Source organism: Hyperolius riggenbachi, chromosome 5, assembly GCF_040937935.1.
Source record: "Hyperolius riggenbachi isolate aHypRig1 chromosome 5, aHypRig1.pri, whole genome shotgun sequence".
NCBI classification, from domain to species: domain Eukaryota; kingdom Metazoa; phylum Chordata; class Amphibia; order Anura; family Hyperoliidae; genus Hyperolius; species Hyperolius riggenbachi.
Genome location: NC_090650.1, coordinates 249,495,817 through 249,510,133, shown reverse-complemented (window position 1 = coordinate 249,510,133; position 14,317 = coordinate 249,495,817). Strand labels below are relative to the sequence as shown.

The 14,317-nt window shown below is 44.3% G+C and overlaps 1 protein-coding gene across 4 annotated transcripts in view; it reads left to right on the top strand.

Moving 5' to 3' along the window:
• PIGN (phosphatidylinositol glycan anchor biosynthesis class N) overlaps positions 1-14,317 on the top strand; it is a 385,079-nt gene that overhangs the window by 285,586 nt on the left and 85,176 nt on the right. The window contains exon 23 of one of the 4 annotated variants that reach the window (XM_068236756.1): positions 8,199-8,262. The exons of the other annotated variants lie outside the window; for them this stretch is intronic. Within the exon in view, the coding sequence (XP_068092857.1) occupies positions 8,199-8,252 (54 nt within the window). The 3' untranslated portion in view covers positions 8,253-8,262. Of the gene's footprint in view, positions 1-8,198; positions 8,263-14,317 lie in introns of those variants that run through there. 4 annotated transcript variants of the gene reach the window in all.

The window sequence follows — 14,317 nt, the reverse complement described above, 5'->3', positions numbered from 1 at the left end:
CTATTGCTGCCAGATGGTCAGAGAGTGATAATGCCGATGTGTCGTTCACTATAGCTCACACATTGTAATGATCGCTGCTGCAGCAGCTATTACTGGAAGTAGTAGTGCTGCAGCTCAGGCAGTTCTGATCTATTTCCATGCAAGTTGCATAGCTTTGTCTGTCTTTCCCTGCTGTCAGCTTGTGACTGATTATCATTCACCTGTGTGGGAATCTGCATGTCTGCTCCCATTGGATGACCTCAGTATAAAGATCTGCTTCCTGCAGGGTTTCCTTGGGTTTTCATAGCTTCAGTGTAAGCCAGTCTTGCTGTCGCTTTAGCCCCCGATCGTGTTTCTTGTTATAAAGATACTTTGCTGGTCTTTGCATCATATATTGGTTCATTGCCAATATATATGCATACCAGCACGTTTATTATTTTCCTTGTATTTGTGTTACGTGATACATCAGTGTCGCTGATGTATACGTACACGAACTGTTTATATCCTGTGTGCAGTTGGTCAGCTTTCCAGCACGTTTTGGTAGGTTGCGCGTACCGTGACCACCCGTGCTGAGGTAGTTACCCTGCTCCTGGTTCTGTTTGTGGATTGCGTTCATCTCTGCGAAGAGATAACGAATCCTTCTGAATCCTGTTCTGTTACTGTTTGTGGATTGCGTTCATCTCTGCGAAGAGATAACGAATCCTTCTGAATCCTGTTCTGTTACCGTTTGTGGATTGCGTTCATCTCTGCGAAGAGATAGCGAATCCTTCTGAGTCCTGTTCCCTGTATTACTCCATTCCTAGTCAGCGTTCCTGCTTATGTCATATATCGGTTCATTGCCGATATATACATATGTTAGTCAGACGTTACAAATAGTTTCATTGATAGCTGTAATTGTAATGCGCTAGGAAAACATACTTATTGTATATTTATCTGTGTTACGTTCTTCTATCTTAATCCTGCTATTTTCTGACTATCCTGTCCTGTCTTTGTGAGGCACGCCATCGCCGCAACGCATTGGCTGCCTCATTCCAGTCTGTCTGGTTTTGGACGCTTGCTGTCGCTAAGTAGCCGCTAGCTAGCAAGCGTTCATTCTGTCTACCTGTCCTGATCTCCTCAGTTGTGGTTTATGCGCTCAGCGCTACTTTGCGCTGAGACGTTATAACGAAAGCATTGTTTGTGGCTGTCAGATCTGCACCGGCTCTTTGCGCCACAATCTCCTATTGGAGTCAGTCCTCCCCTCCACTATACTAGGGATAGCCTGTTTCCTGGTGCTAGTGTGTGTACCTCCTCCACGCCAGCTCATGCGTTGCATGCTGACTGTGGAGAATACACCACCAAGCCTCACATTATGAAAACCCCATTACCAATCCCCATTGTGGGGGGGATTCCCAGAAAGTATGACACTGTTAATTATGGTTCCTGTTCCTTTAAGAAATTTGAAGAACTTAGCTCTGAAACAGAAAATGAGTTTTTCTCTGAATGTGCCAGGTTCCTGACCAATCCTGATCTCCAAGCGACTCCTGTTTCAACCTGGGCACTCCAACTAAGTTATATTTTGTTTAAAGGGGAATTATTCCAGTGGGCATTTGATGTTCTCAATCATTCCGATTTGAAAGATAGACCGCTGGAATTTCTAGCGTTTGTGATCCATAACTGGTTGCGCATAGATCCATTGCCTTTTCCTCTTAATGAACTCCTGGCAGCAGGCCAATCAGCTGCTCCTTCAATTGCTTGCAAGAATGAGCAGCAAGCAGAAAGTGTTACTGATAATTTTCCTGCAGCTTTGAATAAATCACCAAAAACCGCAAGGTCAAAGGCAAAACGCAAACGTTCTAAGAAACGTGTCCAATCTGCAGAATCGTTATCCTTAGCGACTGAGACCTATAATGAGATTCTGCCATTAACAGATAATGAAATGCAATTGTCTTTCAGGGGAGTTAAATGGACTTATGAAACTACTAATGAACTTTCCTCCCTGGCTAGGGAAAATAAAGATTTTAGTTTAAAAGAATTATCTGAGTATGATTATGATGAGATATTACAGAGTATTGAACAAATCAACTTATTTGTGAACCAAGGGAAGTTTGCATACACTACAGTTCAACACTTGCTACAGGTATTGGAGATTCTTAAGAATAAGGAATCTGCCAATCACCTGCTAATTAACCCTATACATGTGCCTGCCACAATCATATCTGCAGACTGTGATCAGCCTAAATGTTTCGCTGTTAAGTATGCATGGGATCCTCCATTCGAGAGGGGAGAGATGGAAGCCCTGGTCTGTGAATGGAAGAATGATTCAAGTTCATTTTGTCAATTTTACAGTGCAAAAAGTGAAATGGTATTGAACGCATGCATTAAGTCAGCCTATAACCTAATAGAGGCTGGTGTGTGTAGGTATGACTGTGTGGCTCCCTTGATTGATGTGTGGGAACTGATTTTGGATGATTTTTATGTGACTCCGAATTCGCAAATTTGGCGTTCTGACCCGCCTGCTTCAGCACCTTTGGCTGATTCAGCAGGTGATTCGGGGCTCTTTTTGTGTGAAATTGAAGTTCCTGCAATTCCACCCTGTACCATGGATAACTCAGTGTTACTTCCCAGTAAAACAGAAGCCACTGATACATTCTTAACCTTGCCCTGCGCAAATTTCTCAGCAGAGAATCCAGAGGTCCTGCTGACTTCCGAGTCCAGCCTAGCCAGTACTCATGACTCTTTGTTTAGTGAAACAGACACCAGAAAAATCTTGCCTGTCTCTGCAAACACTTCTGCAGAAATTACCTGTGTTAATAAAGTTCAACTCCTGTCTGATCCAGCAGATGCCAATAGATGCACTACATCAGTTTCCGAGTCCCAGCAATCCTGTCTAGTAAACTCAGAACCCCAGCATCTGAATTTTCCAATTTTACAAATGAATGGTGATTCAGATGCGCAAACATTGTATCTTGATCTTCCTGTTTCTACACCTCGCTCTAGTTTCGTGAATAGCTCAGAGCATCTGCTATGTGAACCTGAAATCGCAGAATTATTACCTTGTTCAGAAAATTTTCCAATAAATTTGCCCTGTACCATGAATTGTGCAGTAGATCTCTCCAATGAAACTCAGGTCACAGAATCATTATGCTGTCCAGCAGGTGCTTCCATGGTTTTGCCCTGCAATATGGACTGTTCAGTGATCCTGTCCAGTGAAGCTGTGGTCGCAGAGTCTTATGCTTCACCCAGTACTTTGGATACTTTAAACCCTCTAGCAGAGGAGGCTGAAGCACTGCTTACCTCAGTTGGTGTTGCAGTAATATTCACTTGTCTAGCAGCTGTTTTGGAATTACAGTCTGCTCTAATAAAACTTGATGAATTTCTGCCCAGCAAAGCGGAAGCCATTGAAATATTGTCCTCGTCAGCAAGTGTGTCAGATACCTTGTCCTGTACACAGTCTGATTTAACCAATGTTGTTGAGTCCCTCTCCAGTGTTGTAACAGCCGAGGAACTCCAGCCTTGTCCTCTGAATGTTTCAGAAGTCTTGCCCTGTAACATGGATAATTCTGATTCTCTGGTCAAAATAATAGAAATCTCAGAATTTCAGTCCGGTCTGATGAGTGTTCCTGAAACCCAGCCCTGTATCCTGAAAGATTCTGGTTCTCTGGCCGCTGTGGCAGAGGTTCCAGAGTTCCCTTCCTGTCCAGGGAATTCCTCAGTTTTGCCTAGTCCAGTGGGGGCTGCTGCAATACTGACTTGTTCTGCAGCGCCTCATGAGCTCCAATCCAGTGTATTAAATGAGTCTCTGTCCAGTCCAGAGGTAGTTGTGGAGTCCCTGTCTGGTTCAGTGCATACATCAGAAGATTTGTCCTGTCTTGTTAGTGCCCCTGAATCTGATTTGTTACTGACTTTGCTGGAATCAGCGACATCTAAGTCTGATCCAGCATTCTCGTGTAAAAGTCCAGTAGTTGCGAAGTTTAGTCATGATGATTTTTTTTTGGCCAGTCCTGGTTTTGGTCCTGTCTTGGCTGACCCTGAGGCTCACAGTTCCTTGACATGCCCAGAGGTTTCTCTTGTGCCGGTGTGCCCAAATGTTCTTTGTGTGCCAGAATGCCCAAGTGTGTCTAAGGTGTTAGCGTGCTCTGATGCTTCCTTAGTGGGAACACGTTCTGATATTGCCAGTCTGCCTGCATGCCCAGAGATGGTTCTGGTCCCTGAAAGCCCTGATATTGATGTTTGTCCTTGTGGCCCTGACTCGGGAATTGCCCTAGGTTCCATAGGGGTTCTTGATGGTTCTCCATGTGAGCCTATGGGGCATTCTGACCTATGGGGATCTCTTTGGAGCTTCAAGGTGTTCTGGGAGGTCTCTGAGAAAACTTGTCCTGGTGCCTTGGACTGGTTCAACAGTGGGTTTTGTGTTGGTAAAGACAGTACCGGTGGGCATTGCAAAGGCTTTGGCGTTTCTGAACGGTTCCTGGAAGGCGGTGGGTATCGCTCAGGGAGTTTCGGAGGGCTTTCTTCTGGAAATCATGGTTCTGATGGGTGTCACACTGGGGCTTGTAGTACTGATGGGCATGGTTCTGTAGGTTCTGGTTCTGATGGGTCCAGTCTTGTGGGGACTGATTCTGGAATTCGGTCTTGCCGGGCTGTCCCGGTCATCATGAATTATCAGTCAGACTGTTTTGTTGGGAATTTCAGTTTTGAAAAGCGTCTGGAATCCGCTCTTAAAGGCGGGGGTACTGTAATGATCGCTGCTGCAGCAGCTATTACTGGAAGTAGTAGTGCTGCAGCTCAGGCAGTTCTGATCTATTTCCATGCAAGTTGCATAGCTTTGTCTGTCTTTCCCTGCTGTCAGCTTGTGACTGATTATCATTCACCTGTGTGGGAATCTGCATGTCTGCTCCCATTGGATGACCTCAGTATAAAGATCTGCTTCCTGCAGGGTTTCCTTGGGTTTTCATAGCTTCAGTGTAAGCCAGTCTTGCTGTCGCTTTAGCCCCCGATCGTGTTTCTTGTTATAAAGATACTTTGCTGGTCTTTGCATCATATATTGGTTCATTGCCAATATATATGCATACCAGCACGTTTATTATTTTCCTTGTATTTGTGTTACGTGATACATCAGTGTCGCTGATGTATACGTACACGAACTGTTTATATCCTGTGTGCAGGTAGTCAGCTTTCCAGCACGTTTTGGTAGGTTGCGCGTACCGTGACCACCCGTGCTGAGGTAGTTACCCTGCTCCTGGTTCTGTTTGTGGATTGCGTTCATCTCTGCGAAGAGATAACGAATCCTTCTGAATCCTGTTCTGTTACTGTTTGTGGATTGCGTTCATCTCTGCGAAGAGATAACGAATCCTTCTGAATCCTGTTCTGTTACCGTTTGTGGATTGCGTTCATCTCTGCGAAGAGATAGCGAATCCTTCTGAGTCCTGTTCCCTGTATTACTCCATTCCTAGTCAGCGTTCCTGCTTATGTCATATATCGGTTCATTGCCGATATATACATATGTTAGTCAGACGTTACAAATAGTTTCATTGATAGCTGTAATTGTAATGCGCTAGGAAAACATACTTATTGTATATTTATCTGTGTTACGTTCTTCTATCTTAATCCTGCTATTTTCTGACTATCCTGTCCTGTCTTTGTGAGGCACGCCATCGCCGCAACGCATTGGCTGCCTCATTCCAGTCTGTCTGGTTTTGGACGCTTGCTGTCGCTAAGTAGCCGCTAGCTAGCAAGCGTTCATTCTGTCTACCTGTCCTGATCTCCTCAGTTGTGGTTTATGCGCTCAGCGCTACTTTGCGCTGAGACGTTATAACGAAAGCATTGTTTGTGGCTGTCAGATCTGCACCGGCTCTGTGCGCCACAATCTCCTATTGGAGTCAGTCCTCCCCTCCACTATACTAGGGATAGCCTGTTTCCTGGTGCTAGTGTGTGTACCTCCTCCACGCCAGCTCATGCGTTGCATGCTGACTGTGGAGAATACACCACCAAGCCTCACACACATTTGTCTAAGGGATGTGCCACACCATTGTGCTTTGGTCCTTTTGAAACCTTTGAAACGACAAATTCTTTAAAACCCTTTTTCACCTTTCCAGGCTTTTCATGATTAGTAACTTCTGCGTAGGGGAGTAAGCCATTACTCACACAAATGTTTTATTTGACGTAGCAGTTCCAGAGAAATTTTCTTTGGAAAAATCAGCCACATAAACTACGGATCCAACTTCCAAGCAAAATATACAGTAGCAGCTGCTAAAGGAGTAGGTGTTCCTCAGCTATTGAACAGGTATTGCTTGTCACCCCACCCACCTGCAACCTTTTCTGCTGAAAAAGTAAATCTTTGCAGTTGACATGCTCAGCAAAGCCTCATCATCTTCCTGCCCAATTTCTTCCCGCTTAGTGTGCGTAGTAAAGCATTTCACACTTCCCACCCCTCCCAAGTCTTTAAAACAGCCACATGCACCTGCAGTAAGAACCTATTTTGCATTACACTTTCATTGAACCTTTTTGAAGAAAAAAATACTGGGTAGCAATGGCTAAATACGTCCCTACACACTGATCAGTGACAGGAAGATAAAACTCTGCTGAGATGTAGTGCTCGCCACATGTAATTAATCTCCTTGCAGCAGAGCAAGCAGTTGGAGTAGTCAGATGGCCTGTGCTCACATGGAGCGACCCGCCTTTTTCCAGTTCCATCCTGGCTACCTTATTTGAATAATGATGAGATAGAAGGAAAGGGATTGATATCAACCATAGATCAGGTCTGTCCAGTACTCATTGCAACACATAAAGCAGCTACAGGACCAGCCCACCAGGTACTTTTGTAAAGTACGGTCATGCATGTACAAGTATTCGCACTCTATTCATTTTTTTTTTTGCAAGAAAGGAAACTATAAAGGCCAATTAGCACTACACTTGTAAATAGTCAAAGATATTACAATTTATAACACTATAAAGCAATGTTAAAATGATTAAAATATCCTCTCCATAGCTGGTACAGCTCATAATCCGGTTAACACAAGTGCATATATAATACCACAGTGTCGCCTATTGCATAGAAAATGGCCATCAATGTGCTTTATTGTAACTATCACCTATGGTGCTCAGGAATTGAGCTTCCTTCAGGAGTAGAAACTGGGTTCAAACTGTACTCATTGCTAAAGTGCAGTAGTGAATATCAATGATAAATTATCCAATGACCTACAGTATAAGGAAAAACATACAAGTGAAACAATACAGGTGAATGCATATAATCAATTTAAAATCAAACTCCTAAGTAAAGTGTCAAAGTGCTTAGAACCGAAGGTGACCGTAAATGCAGTGGACGAGAGAGCACGATACAATACTGTAGGAGAGCAGACACTGGAGGTGAGCTGGTGAAGAGAGGAGGACGGAGCCCCTGGCAGACGGCTCCACCAGTTTCGTGGCATTCACGTCGCTTTATCAAAAGAGGCAGGAGGAAGCTCCTCCAACATTGCCTCTACCCATAGGAAAGCCCAGCAGAGACTATCCTTCCTTCACCAATTTAGGAAGTTTGGTATGGCTAAGGATCTTCCGCCACTATTGAATCTATCCTCTGTTTATCCACCCTGGTCTTGTATGCCAGCTTCTCCTCCAGTGAGGCATGGAAACTGCAGACGGTGAAGAGGATCGTTGAGAAACCCCTCCCTCCACTTGACCTCCTCTTCAATCCCAGACTGCGCTCCATAGCGTTGCAAGTTACTAATGACCCCTCGGACCCAGGCATCTGCTTCTTCAGTCAGTTCTCATCAGGCCGTAGGTTTCTGCCTATCTCCCCCAGGACCTTAAGGCCTAGAAACACTTTTTTCCCTCTGCTGTCAAACACTTGAACTCTCTTTTTCCCCCTTAATGTTGTGGCCTTGGGTTGTTTTTATCGATAAGCTGTCTATTTAATCACAGCCTCTTTAATTTATCTTGCTTACGCTGTGGTTTATTAAGTGTCCAATCTTCAACTTTGAGTCCTATTTGTGCCAAATCCAGTTCAGGGCACAACCTCAGTCATGCTTGGCGAATAAAAATGATTCTGATTCTCTTTCAGCTAGAACATCCACATGCTCTAGGCATAAATAAGAAATACTTTTATTTTTGTTTTATTCAGAACTTAAGAACACATTGAGTACTGTTTCTAATGAGATTGCATCATTAGGCACCCATATTTATACTTTGGAGACTAATGGTGCCCTTACATGGTTCCATTTTTTAAAAAAATTTTCGATTAGGTAAATTCTTTCGATTATCCCATCAGATCGAAAAAATTGCATAGTTGTTTTTGAGGTACCATACACGAACTTTTGATTAGGCTGAAAATCCGGGGGAAAAGATCGAATATGTCGAAAAATCAAATTGAGAAATAAGATCAAGACAAGAAATAAAGTATTCAATCTAACGGTTTATTCGATCGGAAGTGACTTTTTTTCAACCGGATTCTCTTTTTTTTCAGCTCCAGCTGTATTTTACCTCAGATAGTTAACACAGATGGCAGTTGTTGATCAAAGCATCTCTTGAGCTGTATTTTTCCTGTGAGTGGTTCAATTTATTCATTGTGAAGTTAATAATACCTCAGAGAAACTATATAGGTGTGTTTTACCTCACGGTTTTTAGTTGTTTTGTTTATTTTTGCTGAGGGAATTTTTACCACAGAACAAATTACAAATGGCTCTATTAAAGGGACTCCGAGCTCAGCCAAAAAATGAAAGTTGTACTCACCTGGGGCTTTCTCCTGCCCAGTGCTGGTCGGGAGGTCCCATGACGGCGTCCTGGCTCCTCTCCATGTCCCCGCTCCGGAATGGCTGACCGGCCGCAGCCCGGGCGACACTCGGCCAAGTGTCGGGCTGCTCTTTCCGCGTATGACGCGGCTGACATCACTCGCCGGCCGCCTCGCGTCATCACTGCTGCCGGTGTGGCAGTACGGCGCATGCGCGCTTTAAACGCGCATGCGCAGTACTGCCACACCGGCCGCCGTGATGACGCGAGGCGGACGACGTGTGACGTGAGCCGCGTCATACGCGGAAGGAGCAGCCCGACACTCGGCCGAGTGTCGCCCGGGCTGCGGCCGGTCAGCCATTCCGGAGCGGGGACATGGAGAGGAGCCAGGACGCCGTCGTGGGACCTCCCGACCAGCACTGGGCTGGAGAAAGCCCCAGGTGAGTACAACTTTCATTTTTTGGCTGAGCTCGAAGTCCCTTTAACTAACCGGAAGAAGGCCAACATTGCATTTGCATTGTATCTATGGACTCTCCTTGATGAGGACAAACCAAGAAGGAAATGGTGCAAAAATTGGCTATTAGATAAAGAGAAATATTTCAGTGTGACACTGTTAAGAGAATTAAGGGAGAATAATCCAGAGGATTTCCATAATTATCTACGAATGGATAATGCAACTTTTCACAACAGAACAAAGAAATAAACATTAAATCTTCAATCATGTTATTTTTAACAATACAAATAAAGATAAAAAACGTTGAAATATTTCTGACAATTTAAATCTAAAAGAACTTTCCATACAATTTAACATACATGATACAATTACAACACACAATCATCAAAATTTGTTCAGCATGTCCGATCAGATTTTTCTTGAAAAAACAGGATAATCGTTCGAATTTCTTGATAAAAAAAAAGATTCCTTTCGACTTTCATTCGATTCGATCGTTTAGATCAAATATACGGGAAAATCGAACATTTTTATTGTACCATGTATGGGCACCGTAAGTGTGATGAACTTGTTACTTGGCACAATGTAGTTGTGGGCTATATTAAAAGGAGTGGTTAAGTTATAATATGTCCAGAGGGAAGATTTGGACAGTAGAGGAAGGAGATGCAATTAGCATTTTAGAAAGATAGAATAACAGCATTAAGCAGTTCCTTGCTAAGCTATTTAAACATCTGGTGGCTGGAATGAAGTAAGAATATGTATTAATGGATATGCCTTTTGAGCTTTCCAATCAAAGCCAGCTCCAGAGTAGAGGCCCCTTGACATAATCACTAGGCTGCACTATTAAACCACCAAAGAAGTTATTAAAAATACTGCTGGATACCTGTAAGGGCTAGCAGAAGTACCGCCGCCGCGGTAAGCAACATGGCGGAGGTCTCTGCATCTCAGCCGGCGGTTTCCACCGAACAGTCATTTCCCAGCACAGTGCCTGTGTCGCAGGGCAGCAGGGACACCGCCGCCGCGGCCGGCGACATGGCGGCAGTTCCCGCAACCCAGCCGGCAGCCTTTAACACACATTCACATTCTGACATTGTGCATAGACTCTCTGACACACAGAGGCTGAGGGTCACGCGCGCGCAAGGTGACAAGGACCTTTATGCAAGTAGAAGGGCGGTCAGCTGACTCCAGCCGCCCTTCTGATTGGTTGAGTGAATGGGGTGGAGCTAAGGAGTGCTCCAAGTATATATAGACCCTGCCTGTCAGTTGATCCTTGTCTGCTGTTGCGAATACTATGTGTTAGCTCTCAGACCTGAGTCAGATCCCACAGTGTGCTAGAACCAGCTGGAGCTGGGAATCCACACTTAGTCAGATTCCTTGATAGCTTAAAGTACTATTGAACTGTATTATTTGTTATGACCCCTTGCTTGCCTGACTACTCTCCTGTCTTCTGATTCTGTACCGTTGCCTATCTGATCTAGTTGCCGAACTCTGCCTGTGACACTACTCTGATCTTGCCTCTTGCTCCTGTACTGCCTCTGTCCGTGTGTTACCGAATCTGCCTGCCTGACTACTCTACCCTCAGCACTGGGTCTAGCCCAGGCTGAGGGGTTCTTGTTATTCCCGCTCCTCGGGAATATACTTCTGCAGTAAGGTCTGAATCACCTCTCACACTCAATCTCCTTGCAAGCCGTGATCTCCTAGCATTTGAGATCCTTGGCTGCAGTAGTATCTGAATCATTCTTGTGAATGGCATTGATGCAGTCAGAGTCTCCTGCTCCTCGGGGGATCCTGATCTTTTGCCTGTGCTCTTTGTATTACTGTTGCACTAAACACCCTACGCATATCAAGTACCTTGGTGACGCTATATCAGCATTATTGGTGATTCTGCAGATCACCATATAATCAGATATAGCATCTGTATTGGTGGTGATACTGCAGATCACCAGTAATCAGAAAAGCTGTTGCTGACACCAATCGTTACAATACCCTAATATAGTGCGATACATTTTAAATAGGCTTCAACAATTGATTCATTTCTTTAGGAGAGGTAAGTAAATTAGGTCCTCTCCTTTTTAACATATTTCAATTATTTTAGCATTTAGCTCATGCCACTTGTTGGGAGTCTGCCTTTGCAAACTCCCCTCATCAAGTAGTCGCCTAACTTTGTTTGGGAGCGACCACCAAGACTACTGACCTAATCCCGAGAGAGAGCAGGACTCTACTGTAAGCCTTGAAAGTGATTGCAATCAGATGCAAACATAAAAATGTGAGTAATTCTCTTGGCTCTACTATAACGTGTACATACTTGTTGCAGTATTGACTCCTGGTTTTCTTCCTTTGTGGTTTTCTGGTTCCCTGGAGGTTCCTCATCCTATCTATCCAGTTGCTGGACTATATAACTGTTCAGATATTTTGATATCTTTGTCCAATCACCCTGCAAAACAAATTAAATAAAAAAAATAAATCTGAAAGCAGTTAAAATCAGATTAGAGAAGCAGTCTTAAAGAGACACTGAAGCGAAAAAAAATATATGATATAATGAATTGGTTGTGTACTATGAATAATTACTAGAAGATTAGCAGCAAAGAAAATATTCTCATATTTTTATATTCAGGTATATAGTGTTTTTTCTAACATTGCATCATTCTATAATATGTGCAGATTACACAACACTCAGCATTCAAAATGATTCTTTCAGAGCAGTCTGTGAATTAATGACCTCTCCTCTGTCAGAGAAAAAGGAATTTGTTTAGTAACAGTTAATAGATAATAAAAGTCATAAGACAGCCCTCTCCATGACTTTGAAAGTAGTAGAGCTTAAGTGCTTTTTTCCATAGAGATAACAACTGGAGTTTCTTAACTCTTCCTGTACTGGAAACAATTTGACTGATGTATCTGATCTTAATGTTTTATTTCTTAGCTGTACTACACATACAAATCATAATATCATATTTTTTTTTTCGCTTCAGTGTCTCTTTAAGGTGGCCACACACCATACACTTTTTAAAATATCTGTTCAATTAAAAAAATGCATTCAATTTTTCTGACTGATTATAAGATTTCTAAAATATGATCAATGTACCACACACCTATGTTAAAATTTCCCCCAATTATGATAAAAATGCTTGGAAAATTGCTAGGGTGTGAATTGATAATCGAACGCACACCATACAATCTTTTGAAAAATTGAAGAAAAATTTCCAGCTTTCCAGATCGATAAAAAAAAAAGGGAAATCTGATCGGATTTTTCAGTCGAATGAAAAAAAAAGTTAAGATTTTTTCGGGAGATCCGATCATAATTATCGAATTGCCGTAAAATCGGATCATTTTATTGTATCGTGTGTGGCCACCTTAATACTTCCTCTTGTAGTTGTGCAACTTTAAGCCAGGCTCTCAACAAACAACATCCTGGACCCTCTACAATCTGACTTTAAGAAACACCACAGCTGTGAAACAGCCCTCATCCAAGTCTGTAATGATCTGCTCATGTCAAGGGACAGAGGGGAATGCTTCATCCTAATCCTGTTGGATCTCTCAGCAGCTTTTAATACAGTTGACCATGAAATCCTGCTCAACAGACTGCAGGAGTGCTGTGGCATCAATGGATCAGTTCTCCAGTGGGTCAGATCATTCTTGACTGACAGAACACAGAGAGTATCCCTAGGTCCTATCATGTCCAATCCTGAACCACCAAAATTTGGAGTTCCACAAGGATCAATCCTATCCCCTCAGTTGTTTGCAATCGGCATGTTACCACTCGGTACAATTATACAACAACATGGCCTGACGTACCACTGCTATGCTGATGGCACACAGCTATACCTGTCCTTCAAACCTGGTGGAACAGACTCTACTCCACAAATAAATTCTTGCTTAGCTGAGCTACAGGCATGGATGAATGATAACTAGTTAACCACTTGAGGACCCACCCTTTACCCCCCCTTAAGGACCAGCGCTGTTTTAGCTGATCTGTGCTGGGTGGGCTCTGCAGCCCCCAGCACAGATCAGGGTGCAGGCAGAGCGACCAGATCGCCCCCCTTTTTTCCCCACTAGGGGGATGATGTGCTGGGGGGGTCTGATCGCTCCTGCCTGCCGGGTGTTGCGGGGGGGGGCACCTCAAAGCCCCCCTCCGCGGCGAAATCCCCCCCCTCCCTCTCCTACCTGGCCCCCCCTGGTGAACCGGGCTGCACAGGACGCTATCCGTCCTGTGCAGCCAGTGACAGGCTGTCCCCTGTCACATGGCGGCGATCCCCGGCCGCTGATTGGCCGGGGATCGCCGATCTGCCTTACGGCGCTGCTGCGCAGCAGCGCCGTACAATGTAAACAAAGCGGATTATTTCCGCTTGTGTTTACATTTAGCCTGCGAGCCGCCATCGGCGGCCCGCAGGCTATTCACGGAGCCCCCCGTCGTGAATTGACAGGAAGCAGCCGCTCGCGCGAGCGGCTGCTTCCTGATTAATCAGCCTGCAGCTCCAGCAGCTGCCACTTTGCCGACGCACGGTATAAGCGTGCGGTCGGCAAGTGGTTAAAACTGAATGCTGACAAAACTGAGGTCCTTGTTGTCCAAAGCCAGCGCTTGCCATCAAAACAGCTCTATCCTAAATCAACACCAATCAGGATAGGGAATTCAGACATAAACAGCTCCAACCTTGTGCACAGCCTTGGTGTGCTAATCGATGGGGAATTGAGTTTCAGAAACCAAATTTCGTCTGTAGTCAAATCTTCCTACTTTCATCTGAAGAACATTGCAAAGATTAAACATCTGATTCCCCCAGAGGATCTTCCAACCCTAGTTCACGCTTTCATCACATCACGGCTGGACTACTGCAATTCCCTTTATGCAGGACCTGCTCTGCCTGCAATTAGTGCAGAATGCTGCTGCCAGATTGCTAACAAACCAGCCTCGCAACTGTCATATTACACCGATCCTTCGCTCACTGCACTGGCTACCAGTAGAATGGAGAATACTCTTCAAGATTGGACTGCTGACATTCAAATCACTGCACAATCTGGGCCCTGGATATATGAAGGACTTGCTGAAGCTGCACCACACCTCTCACAACCTCAGATCAGCAGGTTCTATAAACTTGGTCACTCCCAGAGTGCACCTCAAAACCTTTGTTGACAGAGCTTTCTGTCATGCTGCCACTACTCTTTGGAACTCCCTACCATACCCAGTAAAGA